This window comes from Lactuca serriola, chromosome 2 (assembly GCF_051521515.1).
Source record: "Lactuca serriola cultivar US96UC23 chromosome 2, Lser_US96UC23_V15, whole genome shotgun sequence".
Lineage (NCBI taxonomy): Eukaryota > Viridiplantae > Streptophyta > Magnoliopsida > Asterales > Asteraceae > Lactuca > Lactuca serriola.
The window spans coordinates 60,078,052-60,092,558 of NC_136409.1; the positions used below are offsets into that span (position 1 = coordinate 60,078,052).

A 14,507-nucleotide genomic window follows, 5' to 3' on the forward strand; every position below is an offset into this window, starting at 1 on the left:
TATGCATTTATTTATATCTTTATTGTAAATATTATATTTAAATATTATATGAAATTTAATAAAATGAAAAAAACTATAAAATGACTTCTGAAAAAAACTAATTTAAAATAACTACAAATAAATGAGAATATGATATGTTGCAAAACAGATATTTATTTATTAGAATAGATATTATGGTTTATTTCAATTGTTTATTATGATATCTTGTTTTTGTGTCGAAATAAGAATAATATCTAGTTTGACATCTTTATTAGGCTAAACGGTAGTAGAGCCCGAATGCGTTGTATCCGGATAAATGACCCATTTGCACCGTTACGACAAACTTCTCACACCTTTTGGTTGCCGGATAGGTTTACTATTGTTAGTAACTTTGTATTGTATAATGCGGTTGATAAAATCGTTGCTACCGTTTTTGTCCATATTTTTAAGATTGTCAGATATGCCATTAAATTTGGTGCAAGCTGCTCGTAGGTCACGTCATTTTGCATTGGCCGCATCATACGTTCAGTCCATTTCCATTTCTAAGAGTGTGTGAAAGTGGTCTAAAATACGATTCCAAAAACTGACCCGATTGCGCGTTGCCGATTTCTTCCTGCTACGACATTTGCACATTTAGATGCAAGATTAGTGAATAGAGGTTGTTGTTGGGTTGAGGATGTTAACAATTGCATGTAATTAATATATGCATATTGATCATTTGTAGAGATGCACAAAGCTCCAATCCGATCCAGTTTGATGACATCAAACCAGTTTCCTTGTAAATCCGATCCGGTTTCAAACCGGTTTTGAACGGTTCTGACCGTTTTTTTAGTAATTTAGGTTTAAATTTCTATGTTTTTTTTTAATAATTTAGGTTTTAAAGTTTTACGTTTTTTATGTTTTTTTTTTAATAATTTAGGTTTTAAATTTATGTAATGAGGTTTTAAGTAATGTAAAATATTTATTTATGTTTATTAATTAGTTTTTTTATTTAATCTATTGTCAAAAGAAAATAAAATAAAATAAAATAAAAAATACAGTGAAGTGATAACTATTTCGAAGGGCTAGTGATTTGGTAGTAAACATGTAGTGGATATAACATGGCCTATAAATGATAATATTTTTCTAGTGGATTGCTTGTGACCATTATTATAGCCTTAGGGATAACAATGGGTGAGTATGAATTGGGTATTGTGTGATTCTAGTCCCGTAACTCTTTATAAAACCATATCCCGAACTTGGTTCTGTCGGGTACCCGACTAATATGTAACCATTGCCCATTGGGTTTTCAATACCTAAAATATGATAACAATATCCTCCAAAAAAAAACTATATGAATTTTAATAATTTAAATTTCTAAGGTCAGGAATTTTAAAATCTAACAGTTGTTGGTGTCGATGTTTAATCAATAATTACATAACAAACTTTCTGTTTTAATTATTACATATAATACTAACATATAAATTTTAAATTATATATATTAATAATAAAATTATAAGTAGTATAAAAATATAAATCGTTTGAGGTTAGGTAAATGTTATTAAATAATTGGACTAGTATAACCCTTATAACCATCACAAACCGGTGAAATGTTTTAGAAAAAAGCTCATATCTGTCCCATAACCATTTACCTGTATCAAAAATCCCAGGTTTGATTTCTCACGTCGAGTTCGTGTATTTTTGCCATACTTGATCTTTATTATCAAATTGGTGTATGGAATTTAATTTTATAAAGTTTAAGGGCAATTTCGTAATTAAAGAAAGTTACATAAGTAGTTATTAGTAAGGTTCTAAATGGAATGAGGCGTGAGCTTAACAGCAACATCAAGCGTAAGACATGACGAGCCATACGTTTTTTAAGACAGGACAATTTTATATATATTAAAAAAAAATAAATCATATAATTATAAAATTATATCAAATATATCGAGTTGTTAGAAGTGTTATATTATCATTTAATTTATATATAAAAAAAAGTTAACAAAACTCAATTGTTTTAAGCCTGCTAAAAAAAAGGAAAACCAAAAACAAAAAAAACTCACGCTTTTGAAAAAAACTCGTGTAATAATAAGACACGCCTTTTAGAACCATGGTTATGAGAATGAAAATTAGAGTAAATTACATTTTTTTTACTCATCTTATTATTGTAATTTTGGTCCTAAAAAGATTTATATGACAAATTTTCGTCTTTATTTAAAGTTTTTGTAACATTTTTTTTGGTCCTTACTTTAAAATTAAAAGAGCAAACTACATTTTTGGTCTTGAGTGTTTCTTATTTTTGCAATTTTGGCAGCAAAAAATTTCTATCAATTTTGGTCTTGTTCCAAAGAAATGTATTTGAATCTTACCACTAGAATCTTATTCTTCCAAAACCATGCCACTAGTGAGATTATACACCTCAATCATGATCTTTGTTCATGCCATATCAAAATTATTAATAAGAATCATAACATTTCACTCTACAAAAAAATCATAATTTCTTTTACTTATGAAGCTAATATTTCTTATAATTATTAATAAAAATCAGACTCAACAAAAAAAAAATATCATCATTTTTTTTACTTATGAAGCTAATATTTCTTGTAATTATTAATAAAAATTACAACATCTAACTTTAAAAAAAATAACACTATTATTTTTTTATTTTTTTTTACTTATGAAGCTAATATTTCTTGTAATTATTAATAAGAATCACAACATGCTCTACAAAAAAAATATCACCATTTTGTTTTACTTATGAAGCTAATATTTCTTGTAATTATTAATAAGAATCACAACATTTGACTCTATAAAAAAATATCACCATTTTTTTATTTATGAAGCTAATATTTCTTGTAATTATTAATAAGAATCACAACATCTGCCTCTACAAAAAAATATCACCATTTTTTTTATGTATGAAGCTAATATTTCTTGCAATTATTAATAAGAATCATAACATCCGACTCTACAAAAAAATATCACCATTTTTTTACTTATGATTCTAATATTTCTTATAATTTATCGGTGTCTCGGACAATAGTTTTTGAAGGGAGCACAATCGCCGCCACCGGATTTTGTTCCATTCCACCGCCTTCATCAATAATCAGTCTAAGACCATCTACATGAAGCTTCCCATGGTGACCACTTACCACAATTGTTGCGCTTTTGCTCAATTCCTAATTCATATCAAATATTAATTAGAAATATCATTATGTATAAAAAAACAATCTACATTGCCATTATAAGTGAAGAAATAAAAGAAAATCGCTATTACGGGTAATACATGTACATGTGGGGGAGAATGGAATCGTATCATACTTTCATTTCTTCCTATCACAATATTTTATTTGAAAATTTTACACAATTATAGCAATGCCATCCAAATACAAAACAAATTTCACTGCTAATCTGCTATAATGTAACTTTTTTAAAATGTAATGTCCTAATAAGGAAAAAAAACCAAAAGAACAAATCACATTTTTGGTCCCTTAGTATAGTTAATTTTTCCAATTTTAGTCCAAAAAGTTATCTTGCTATTTTGGTCCTTATTTGAAGTTTTTGTAATGTTTTTGCTTACTGTTCCAAGTAAAATGACTATTTTTGGTCACCTGAGTATAAACGATTTTTGCGATTTTGGTTAAAAAATACAGTCATTTTACTTTAAACAATGACCAAAACTTTACAACAACCTCAAAAAGGACCTGTCTGGGACCAAAATTGAAAAAATCAGCTATACTCAGGGACCAAAATTATACTCTACTCTCGAACATATAATACTAGACTAGGTAGATTTTTCAAAGTACAACACCTTAACAAGAAAAACTTAAAAGTATAATGTTATATAATAATAAAACGAAAGTAAGATGCTATGATACACAAATAAATAAAAATACATTGTTATTTCTTGCATTTAACATTTTAAGATTTTAGATTTACCTCGGGGATGTCCCACACACTCTTTCTTCCACTAAGTGGCTCCACCTTTGGAATTCTCGTGTCTTTTTCTTTTAAATATTTAATTTGTTCTTTCACATCTTTCCCTTTTTCCAAACCCCCATGAACAGCGATTAATTTACAAGATTGAAGTCCATTTTCTGTCTCTATGGACACATTCTCCTAAATAAAATGATCATAAGATACAATCCAAGAATATAGAGGGTATTTTAAGAACAAAAACAAGTTAAAATTCTAACCTCTTCATAGATCCAAACCAAATTAGAAAGAAACTTTTTGTGGTTATCAGGAACTGCTTTCATCAAATCTATACAATCCATTCACAACTTAATCATGGAATTAATTTAATCACAACATTTAAAGTGAAATACATACCAGAAGATCCATGAGGAACACCATAAGATTCGAATGTGGTTCCAGCATCATAAATCGAACCCTTATACTCTGTTCCTTTAGCAGTATTAAACTTAACAGTAATCTTCCCAGCCCATCTTCTCCCTTGCAAATGCATCTTCTCATACCCATCATCTTTATACCACCCTTCTCTTTCTTCGCTCGGCTTAAACTCCTCCCACGTATCGGAAAACGCCGATCCGTCTGGCGGCGGTGGGATGGCTCCTAGAAACGCTGCGAACGCGAAATCATGGTTGCCGGCGAGGAAGACGTGGGATTGATTTGGGTATTTGGAAGGAAGTGCGATTAGGAAATCTAGAACTTCGCGAGTATGGGGGCCTCGGTCACAGTAATCGCCGAGGAAGATGATGCGGGCGTAGTGGAAATCGGAAGGTGGGATTAGGGTTTGGAGATTGGACCAGAGATTTTGGAGCTTGGTTATGTATCCATGGATGTCGCCGATGCAAATCACGACCTTTGGTTTGGTGGTTGTTGGAGGTGCGATTGACATGATTTCGAGTGTGTGTGTGTTTCTGGGTGGGAAATGAATGGTGGAATCAGGAATGAAACGAATTAAGAAAAAGGTTTGTCGTTTTTTCAAGATTTTTTCGTTAAAATTTTCCAAAAAAAATCCAACTCTGTTTTGATCAAGTTCTTGAACTTCTGCAATTTCAAGGAGATGTGGTCCGAAGTCCGAACCGGGTTAGAAATGAACCAATCACCGGTCCAATGGGTTGTATTTTTAGAAACACTATTAAAACTAAAACCAAAGTTTTGAAAACCGGACCGGAGACCGAACCGGTCGTCTTACTGGTTCGATGGTTCAAGTGGTCCAACCGGTCTCAAAAACCAGAAAAACTGGATGATGTCATAATTATATTTAATTATATAAAAATACAAAAAATGAAAAAAATAAATATTTTTTAAGATTTCCGGTTTTGACCGGTTCAACCGGACCGGTTTTCACCGGTTCACACGAATACCGGTTTTTTTGCCTTAAAGAATCAGGTCCGGGACCGATTCCCGATCGAACCAGTCGGTCCGGTCCGGTTTTCAAAACATGGACTAAAACTAGGCATGAGCAAACAGATCGAACCGGCTGGAACCGGCCCGACCCGGGAACAACCCGGGAACCGGCTTCGGCTAAAATCAAGAGCCGAACCGGCCCGACGGTTCTACCGGTTCTAGGAATGGCAATGGGGTGGGTTCGGGGCGGGGCATGGTTTCCCAAACCCGCCCCGATATCTTTCGGGTATCTTATTGGGGCACCCCGTTGGGTTCGGGTTTTCCCGTCGGGTTTCGGGTATCTTATCGGGTTTACAACAATTCATAACGATTTTTATTCCGTTTTAGGGTACCCCGATGTCTTATAAAAAATTATGTGTTCTAGCCTCCCTTTTCAATTAAAAATATAATGAATCACTTTAATAAAATTAACTCGATGTTATATTAATAATTATTTGATTTAATTTTAGTGTAATACGTCAAAACATAAAAAATATCATTCACACCGGATTGTTAATAACTAAAAAGAGTGTCCATAGTAACTATTTTATCTTTGAATGCGTGCAATTAACATATATATATATATATATATATATATATATATATATATATATAATCAGGGCGGGTCGGGTCGGGGCGAGGATAACCCACTCCCTGCCCCGAAACCGATAAAAAACCTGATAACGACCCGTTACCTGACCCGAAATAATCGGGTTTCGGGTTTCCCCATCGGGTTTGGGTTTTTTTTGCCATCCCTAATCGGTTTCGGTTTTTGCCGGGTTTTCGATTTTGGAACCGGTCTGATTTGACACGTTTCTTTGTGAGGCTTGTAACTCATTTAATTTTTAACCAAATCAAGCGTTTTTATAGTCTAAACTTAACTATAAAATCTAAACTAGGTGTAGAAAAAAAATTCAGGTAAAAAAAACTTAAATTGAGTGAGTTATGCATATTTAAACAACAAAGTTAGATTATGTTTAAATGTTGTAACATAAAAAATTCTGATTTGACACATTTCTTTGTGGGACTTGTAACTCATTCAATTTATAACAAAATCAAGTGTTTTTATAGTCTAAACTTAACTACAAATCTTAATCTACATGTAGGAAAAAGATTCGGGTCAAAACAAGTTAAATTGAGTGAGATGCACATTTGAACAACAAAGTCAGATTACATTTAATTGCTGAAACATAAAAAATTTATGATTTGACACCATTCCTTGCGGGGCTTGTAACTCATTCAATTTTTAACCAAATCAGACGTTTTTATAGTCTAAACTTAACTACAAATCCTAATATAGATGTAGGAATTAGATTTAGGTCACAACAAGTTAAATTGAGTGAGTTATGCACATTTGAACAACAAAGTCAGATTAAATTTAATTGCTGAAACATAAAAAAAATATTCTGATTTGACATCCTTCCTTGCGGGGCTTGTAACTCATTCAAATTTTAACCAAATCAAACATTTTTATAGTTTAAACTTAACTACAAATCATAAGCTACATGTAGGAAAAAGATTCATGTCAAAAAAAAGTTAAATTGAGTGAGTTATGCAACTTTCAAAATTTGAGTGAGTTATCCGGTCCGGTTCCCGGTTTTGGGCCGATTCCAACTACCGGTTCTTACCGGGTCCCGGTTCCAAAAATTGACGAAATTATAGTATCGGTTCCGGCCCGACGGGTTCCGGTTCTTGTTCTGGGACCGGTTCCGGCCGGTTCCCCGGTCCATATGTTCATCCCTAATTAAAACAATACCATAAATAGATTAAAAAAAACTATTTGTTTTTTTCACCTAACCTCCATACGTCAAAGCATTTATTTAGAACACTAATATTTAAAAAAATAATAGATGGTTAGTTACTAATTTATGAGTTATGAGTTATGACATTAGCTTTTATGTTTATATATAAATGATTTTTGATTTCTTCAGTCTTTATTATTTTTTTATTTTAACAATGCTATTTCTCTTAAAATCGGATTGGTAGTTTTGATATTTTCTAGCATTTTAGCCACTAACTTGTTACTTGCCACAAAACAGCTTTGGTTCTTCTTCAAAGGTATTCATATGTTAAGACCGGATTACATCGGACTAAAACTTTTTGACCTACTTTGATCGAGTTTTTTTTTTTGTGATGAGCATGATCCATGCCCACATCTATTTTTTGGGTAATTAAACATTTTTATTACAAAATTTAACTTCGCTTAAGTTTTTTAATATTTGATAAAAAGCGATGTCGATATAAAAATGGGAGATGAATCATAAATCACATTTGAAAGCTGTGCCTAGGACACATTGGAAAGACATAGTAGTAGTTGCATGGAAAGAATGGCAAAAACGTTTTGTTTAGCACATTAAAAGCCTAAGCACTATTCATAAGAAAGTACGTTGTGTGGTTGTACCATGAAAAGCATGAAAGCATTTATTCATGTTAAAAGTGTTTTGTATTTAGCCAATTAAAAGGTTTGAAGTAGATATAAAGCCTAGTATTCAAGGAATCTTGTATTTTGGGGTATGTTAACTTAAGGGTCCTACTTTAGACACACCAATCTACAACACCAACCTATATTATTAGGTTACTTTTTAGGTGAATGATGCTAATTATTATGATATAATTATTATATTGACATTAATACTAATCATTGCATTGTTTTTTAAAAAAAAAGTAATTTTCTTTCTTTCTATTTCTTTTATATATATATATATATATATATATATATATATATATATATATATATATATATGATTATGTATTTTTTGACTTTTTATTTTTAATTTATTATCTGTTTATTATATAACTATATAATTATTATTTATTATTCCAACTAATTATTTTTATTAACTTTTTATTTTAAATGATACTTTATAAAAAAATATTAACAATCACATTTTTTTTAAAAATCTTATCTACGTTGTCATCTTTTTTTTTTTTACAATATATTTTTTTTGTTTTTTTAACTTATGTGTCTCACATACCTGAATTCAAAAAAAAAATTATTTCTAAAGTTTGTTTTGATATATATATATATATATATATATATATATATATATATATATATATATATATATATATTATTTACTATTTATTATAAGTCTTTTTTTTAAACAAAACATCATACTTTTTAAATTAATTTACAGCTTTTTTGTTAACATTTTTCATGTTTTTTAAATTTTTTTGTTACTTACACATATTTCAAATTTACTTTAAATGTTTTATGATATTTTAATCTATTAAAACTCTATGCGGTGTAAACTTTTTAGAATGTTTGAAACTATGTATTTATTCTTTTCACATTGAACATTTTTTTTACATTTTTTTCACGAAAAAAAAACTTTATTAAAAATTGTTTATGAGTTGTAAAAAAAGTTACATATATTTTTTACAATGTTTAAAAAATTATACTTGGGTACGGTTATTTTTACTTTTTATATTTTAAAAGTTACATATTTTTTCTTAGGTGTATATTTTTTGATAAATAAAAACAATATTATTTTGATAAATTTGTTATTACAATCAGTTTTTTATACATGAAAATGTATTTGTTAAATAATATATTATACAATTAAAAATTAAAACATAATTTTGTATTTTACTTTATGTTTTTTATACCAAACGAAGATAATTTCACCACAAGATAAAATATAAAGAACTAAAATATAATAAGATTGAATTTTATATTCTACTTTATGTAAACATATATATTTATTAGTCGTGTTCAAAAAAAAAACTTATGACGTGTGTTGGTATTTTTTATAAATTAAAAGAAATGATGTATTAAAGTTTTTGTGGAAGCCATAATATGGTGTGTACAACATTTTTTTTTCAAATAAAAGAGATTTTGATATAATCTAAAAAAATTAATAAAGAGAAGATTTTTTGGAAATTTAAACTCCATTGGTTGGATAGAGCGTGACTCCAACTTTTTCTTTTCTTTTAATTTTATTTCCTATTTAAAAAAAATAAACTTGACAGCTTTTAGAAACGGAAATTGATAAACAAAAAGAAAGTCATAGGTCAACATAGAATGGTGTGTAGTAGGGATGAAATAGATTAGTGTGTACAAAGAAATTCCCTAACTTAATACTTGAAGTTGTAAAGGTATATTCACCCATAAACCATATATTAAAAAGTTGACAAAATTACAAAAATGGTCATGTGGTACGTATTTTTTCTGGGTTTTAGTTAAAACTTCGATTTTTTTGGATTGAGTCTTTTTAATCTAGTTTCGTTGTGTATACGGTCCCTTCGAATATTGAAATGTGTATAATACCCTTGGGTATTTATTTTCCATTTTTTTTTAAAATCTAATATATATTTATTTGTTTAAATAATTAACAAATACGAGCCCCCCCCCCCCTCCCCCCATATCTCTCTCTCTCTCTCTCTCTCTCTCTCTCCATGTGTTTGCTTGTCCCCAAAAAATCAAGAATAGACCCAAAACAAACCTCCATCCCCACCACTCACCTACTTCTTCTTCGGTCACCTGTTCATCTTCTCCGTTTTCCAGCAACGAACTCACCCAATTTTGAGGTTCTAGTGGTGCTACAGCTAAATCGCCAATGGTGCTACACCCAAATCATGGTTTCCGGTGGTGCTACAAACATAATGAAAGCTTCACCACCACCGACTCACAATTCCACCCTTCTCGCTTCCACCGCCGCTCCCACTGTCGCCGACGTGCCAGACTCCCTCCGTCCCTCCAGTGAATGAAAGCAAACGACACCACCACCATCATTTTTGTCTTTGTTGTTTCTCCTAATCCATTGGTTTCGCCGGAATCAATTGAAGCTACAAAGGGATTAAGGGCTTCTAGGGGATTTCATCATGTGTGCTTGGGTGTTTCTCCTTCCCTCATTAACCTGTTGGAAGAAATGGAAGCTAGAGATGATTTCTTCTCCTCCCTAGTGATTAGTTTCCTCTTATTTCTTATCCCAATGTTTTTTTGCTTTATTTTTTCGCAACTGATCTAATAGATGGATTTGCGAGGGTCGAAGGTTGAAGGTGATAGATTTGTATTTCAATTACTCTTTTTCGAATTAGATCTGGAAGATGGATCTACAAGCTTCCCCTTGATCAAGGCTCCTTCTCCAAGTTTCTTCTTCTTCAAGGTTCACTAAACACACACAAAGAAGTCAAATCTCTCAAGATGAACTAGGGTTTCGAAATAAGGCTAAAAGGGCAATGAAGGCTGGGAAATGAGAGAACCTTGGGATATAATGTTGCTTAAATAGGGTCCAAACCCTAAAAATTAGGGTTTGCACTCTGGCCACCTACGCTCAGCGTACGTATCCAACTCCCAAAATTACAAAAATGCTATTTCGACCCAATTTTACAATCAATTCACTTCCAAGGTCTAAAATGAAATGAATTCTCATACATAGGGTTTAAAATGAAAGTAACTTAATATTGAGATGTTACAAGCATTGGTCCCTAGCCTCCGCCACCTTTCAACTTGCTACATACCAACACCTGATCAATAATTTAACAAGTTCCTTAAAACTTGTAACCACTTACTACGAGCTAAACTCGGTGACCATTCGTCACCAAACTAATTATTCCTCATAATAATACTACTGTTGGCTTAACCCTGTAAGTGTTAGCTAAATTTCACACATTCGGTAACTCCTGTAAATTAGGGTTTATAACCCTTACTATCCAGACTATGTATTTAACCGTAAGATTTATCTTTTAATCTTACCATAGACTTCATAATAGCATCATATCACAGATTCCCGTAATACATACTCGGGTCTAACAACCCACCACAAAATATTACATAAACGTAAGTATGTAATAATAGGATAAAAGATACATCAACTAATCCCGTAACTCAACCCTCGTATCTCGTATCCTAGTATGACTTTGCAGTAATAATTCTCTGGAAACACCTCCCGAGCCTCTCTCCTGACTGCGTGTGCCAAAACTCTTCGAATGACACAAAACAAACATATATATACTATACCGAAATAATGCCGAAGTAATCAGGTGGCCGCGTCGTATCCACGTTTCTCTCCACAAAACTATCGCGTGTCGTAGTCGTTGCCACGTGTCATGTACGATCACCATATATATAATTAAAAGTTTAATATATATTATACGTATAAGAAAATTAAGTCGAATCGCTATTACGCCTCATTCACAAAGCCGATCTATAAGGGGAGTATAAGGAAACTGCCTATAAAATGGTAGTTGAATGGGTGTCTACTCTCACCCACCGCTTCCTTGATTGGTGGAGGGTCATTAGCCGAATGGGTTTGATAGGACATAAAATCATTAAAAGTATAGTGATATAAAGTAACTAAACTATTTTCTAAAAATCTCACTCTTAGTTACTTTAAGAAAAATGTGAATTTGTTTGCTAATCCATGAAGTTGCACATTACACTTTATAAGTCGTTAGTGGAGCGTGTGCGGTTAACCGACACACTAATGGGGGACTAATAAAGGGTGGTGATGGGTATCTCGAAAAATTATCGTTGATTAATGGAGTGTGTATGGTTAACTGACACATTCAAACGAGATGATAAATGACGTTAAGAGTACTAAGCTAATTTGCATGGTTATTCACATCCCGTTTGTGATCCTCGGTATCCCAATCACAAAAGTGAGAACATAATCGAGATTAAACATGTCATTGATTAGATTCAATGTATCTCAAAAGATCTAGGAGTTTCATAAGATTGAAATTGGTATAAGCATTACCTACCTAAAATAGACTCGAATTTGATTTCAACATCCCTCTTCAAAGTTCGAATCAAAATATGGATCCTAGCCTTAATTTAAATTTATGGGTTAATAATTAAGGATTAAAATCAACTACCTTGAATTCTCTTTTCTCCTATTATAGATGTCAATTCAAGACAAAAATAGTCTTCCTAATTCTTTTGGAAATGGTTTTCCTCTACCATCTGAAGATAATCTTCCACATTTTGATCAAGGTGAAAGTATGTTCCCTTCTTAAAGCAATGGTGGAAATGGACATCATGTTTCTCCAACTCTTCCTCCTCCTCCTCCTCCAATAATTATCCCCATGTCACAAGTTGAAAGATACGAAACTACTCAAGCCCTGTTGTCATGAAAGCATCGAGATGAAAATTCTATATGTGCGTATGTTCTAGAAATGAAATTGCACATTGACAAATTGGATAGAATTGGTGTCGTTTTCCCAAGGGAGCAGTCTATTGATTTGGTTCTACTTTCACTTCCTGAGTCATATAGCCAGTTCATTAAGAAATTTTATATAAGCGACCACAACGTGACCCTAATCGATCTGACACATATGTTGATTGTTGTTGAAGCAAAAATGCTTGAGAGCACAAGTGAAGCAAAAGTGTTTGAAGGATCTGAGTCCAAAATTTCCATAGACATTGACAATAGTGACAATGGTAGTCCAGAAAAGATTTCTCTTCGTAGTGGAAAGGGATCAGCCAATGTCAAACTATTTGATCATATGGTAAAGAGAAAGGCTAGTTATGAGATAGTTTCATGTGCTAATCCTAAAGAGTCCATATGTTTCTATTGTCAAGTGAAGGGACATTGGTTGTGAAGCTGTCCTGACTACCTGAAAGATCTTAGAGATGGTAAAGTCAAGTCATGTGACTCTATGTCAGGTACATCCACTATCTAAATCCATTATTTAAATAAGTTCCTATTCATAGAGTCTTATTACATTATGTGATGATCATATTTTGATGGTATTGCAGGATCTAAGAGAAAAAAGGAAGCTTAAGAAGATTGAGCTGAATCTGATCTAAGATATGGATTTCGGTTGCATGGTTAGATGATCAAAATTTTGAAGCTACTACTTAGGAGTTATGATAATTTAATAGATTGCTTAGGAAATGTCTAGAAACATAGTTTTATTTTATAAATTGTAAGGAGAAGTTCCAAATTTTTGTTTATTTCTACTCTAATAAATGAAAATCCATTTTGCCACATGTCAAACTCTCATAAGTTTTGACACTTGTCATTTTGTGGTATTTTTGAAATAAATAATATCCACATGTCAATTTCTAGGTTTTTTTAATTTTTAAAATTTAAAGCTACATAATATATATATCTAAATATTATTAAAAGAGAACCCTTAATTCACCAATAAAGCAATCATGACCCTTGATTGTATTTCAGTCATATGATTTCCACCATTAGATCAAATTGCTGACATCATTTTCTCCAAATAGAAATCAAACATTTAATTATAGAATCTTTAAATTTAGAAATTACATTTCAATCACAATTATATTTAATTATAAAATCTTTAATTATAGAATCTATCATACTTTCTAAAATATATTTCACAATTCGAGCACAATTACATTTAATTATAGAATCTTTAAAATCAACATTTATGTTATCAATTGAAGCATATCATTCTATCTATATATTAAGTATCGGTTTCTCCATAAATCTTGTCAAAAACATGAATAGCCGCCCCACCTTTCTCCTCTATTTTTTTTCTCTTAAACCATAATTCCCTAATCCTCTTCGTCCTCATGTCAATGGTTGTGCTTCAATTGATGCTTTGTGTGTTCATAACAGAATGTAGCACCATAAATTGGTTCTTTTTTTCTCATGTATTCTTAGAATTTGTGTATTGCCTCTTACTTGCATCTCCAATTATCACACCTGTGTTTTGGCTTCACACAAATCTCTACAAACTGAAGCAAGCATCTCCATCTTTTGAAGATCTATGCAATCATTTACCCTAATTAACATTGTTCATAATTTAACTCCCTTATTTATAGTTTTTGGCTTCAATATTCAAACTTGTTTAGTTTTTTCTTTTTAAAAAAACTCATCTTTAAATATTATTAAAAGAGAACATTTAATTCACCAATGAAACAATCAGGTCCCTTGATTGTGTTTTAATCCTATATTTTCCACCATTAGATCAAACCGATGACATCATCTTCCCCAAATAAAATTCAAACAAAATTACATTTAATTATAGAATCTATAATAATTATAGCATCTTTAAATTCAGTAATTATTTTATCAATTGAAACATATCATTCTATTTATATACATGATATCAGTTTCTCTAATTAATATTGTTCCTAATTTAACTCCCTCATGTATAACTTTTGATTCCAAATTCAAACTCGTTTATATTTTATTTATTTATTTTTTAAAAAACTCATTAAACAAGAATATCAATAATTAAGTTATTAACCAATAAAATCTAATATAATCCCA

At 31.2% G+C, this 14,507-nt stretch overlaps 1 protein-coding gene across 1 annotated transcript; it reads right to left on the reverse strand.

The window, feature by feature from the left end:
* Positions 1-2,768: 2,768 nt before the first annotated feature.
* Positions 2,769-4,976, reverse strand: LOC145086287 (tyrosine-protein phosphatase RLPH2-like). The gene is made up of 4 exons (XM_079024038.1): positions 4,291-4,976; positions 4,155-4,222; positions 3,898-4,077; positions 2,769-3,137 (listed from the first exon to the last, which is right to left on the reverse strand). The coding sequence occupies exons 1-4, from the start codon at positions 4,817-4,819 to the stop codon at positions 2,973-2,975; spliced, it is 942 nt and encodes a 313-aa protein (XP_078880164.1). The 5' UTR covers positions 4,820-4,976; the 3' UTR covers positions 2,769-2,972.
* Positions 4,977-14,507: the final 9,531 nt, after the last annotated feature.

Bases quoted from the DNA above. Each gene is read 5' to 3' on its own strand.
- LOC145086287 (XM_079024038.1), bottom strand. From the start codon at position 4,819: ATGTCAATCGCACCTCCAACAACCACCAAACCAAAGGTCGTGATTTGC. The intron at 4,223-4,290 runs GTATGTATTTCA...TGGATTGTATAG, and splicing joins TGTTCCTCATGGATCTTCTG to ATTTGATGAAAGCAGTTCCT. The intron at 3,138-3,897 runs GTAAATCTAAAA...GATATGAATTAG, and splicing joins GTGTGTGGGACATCCCCGAG to GAATTGAGCAAAAGCGCAAC.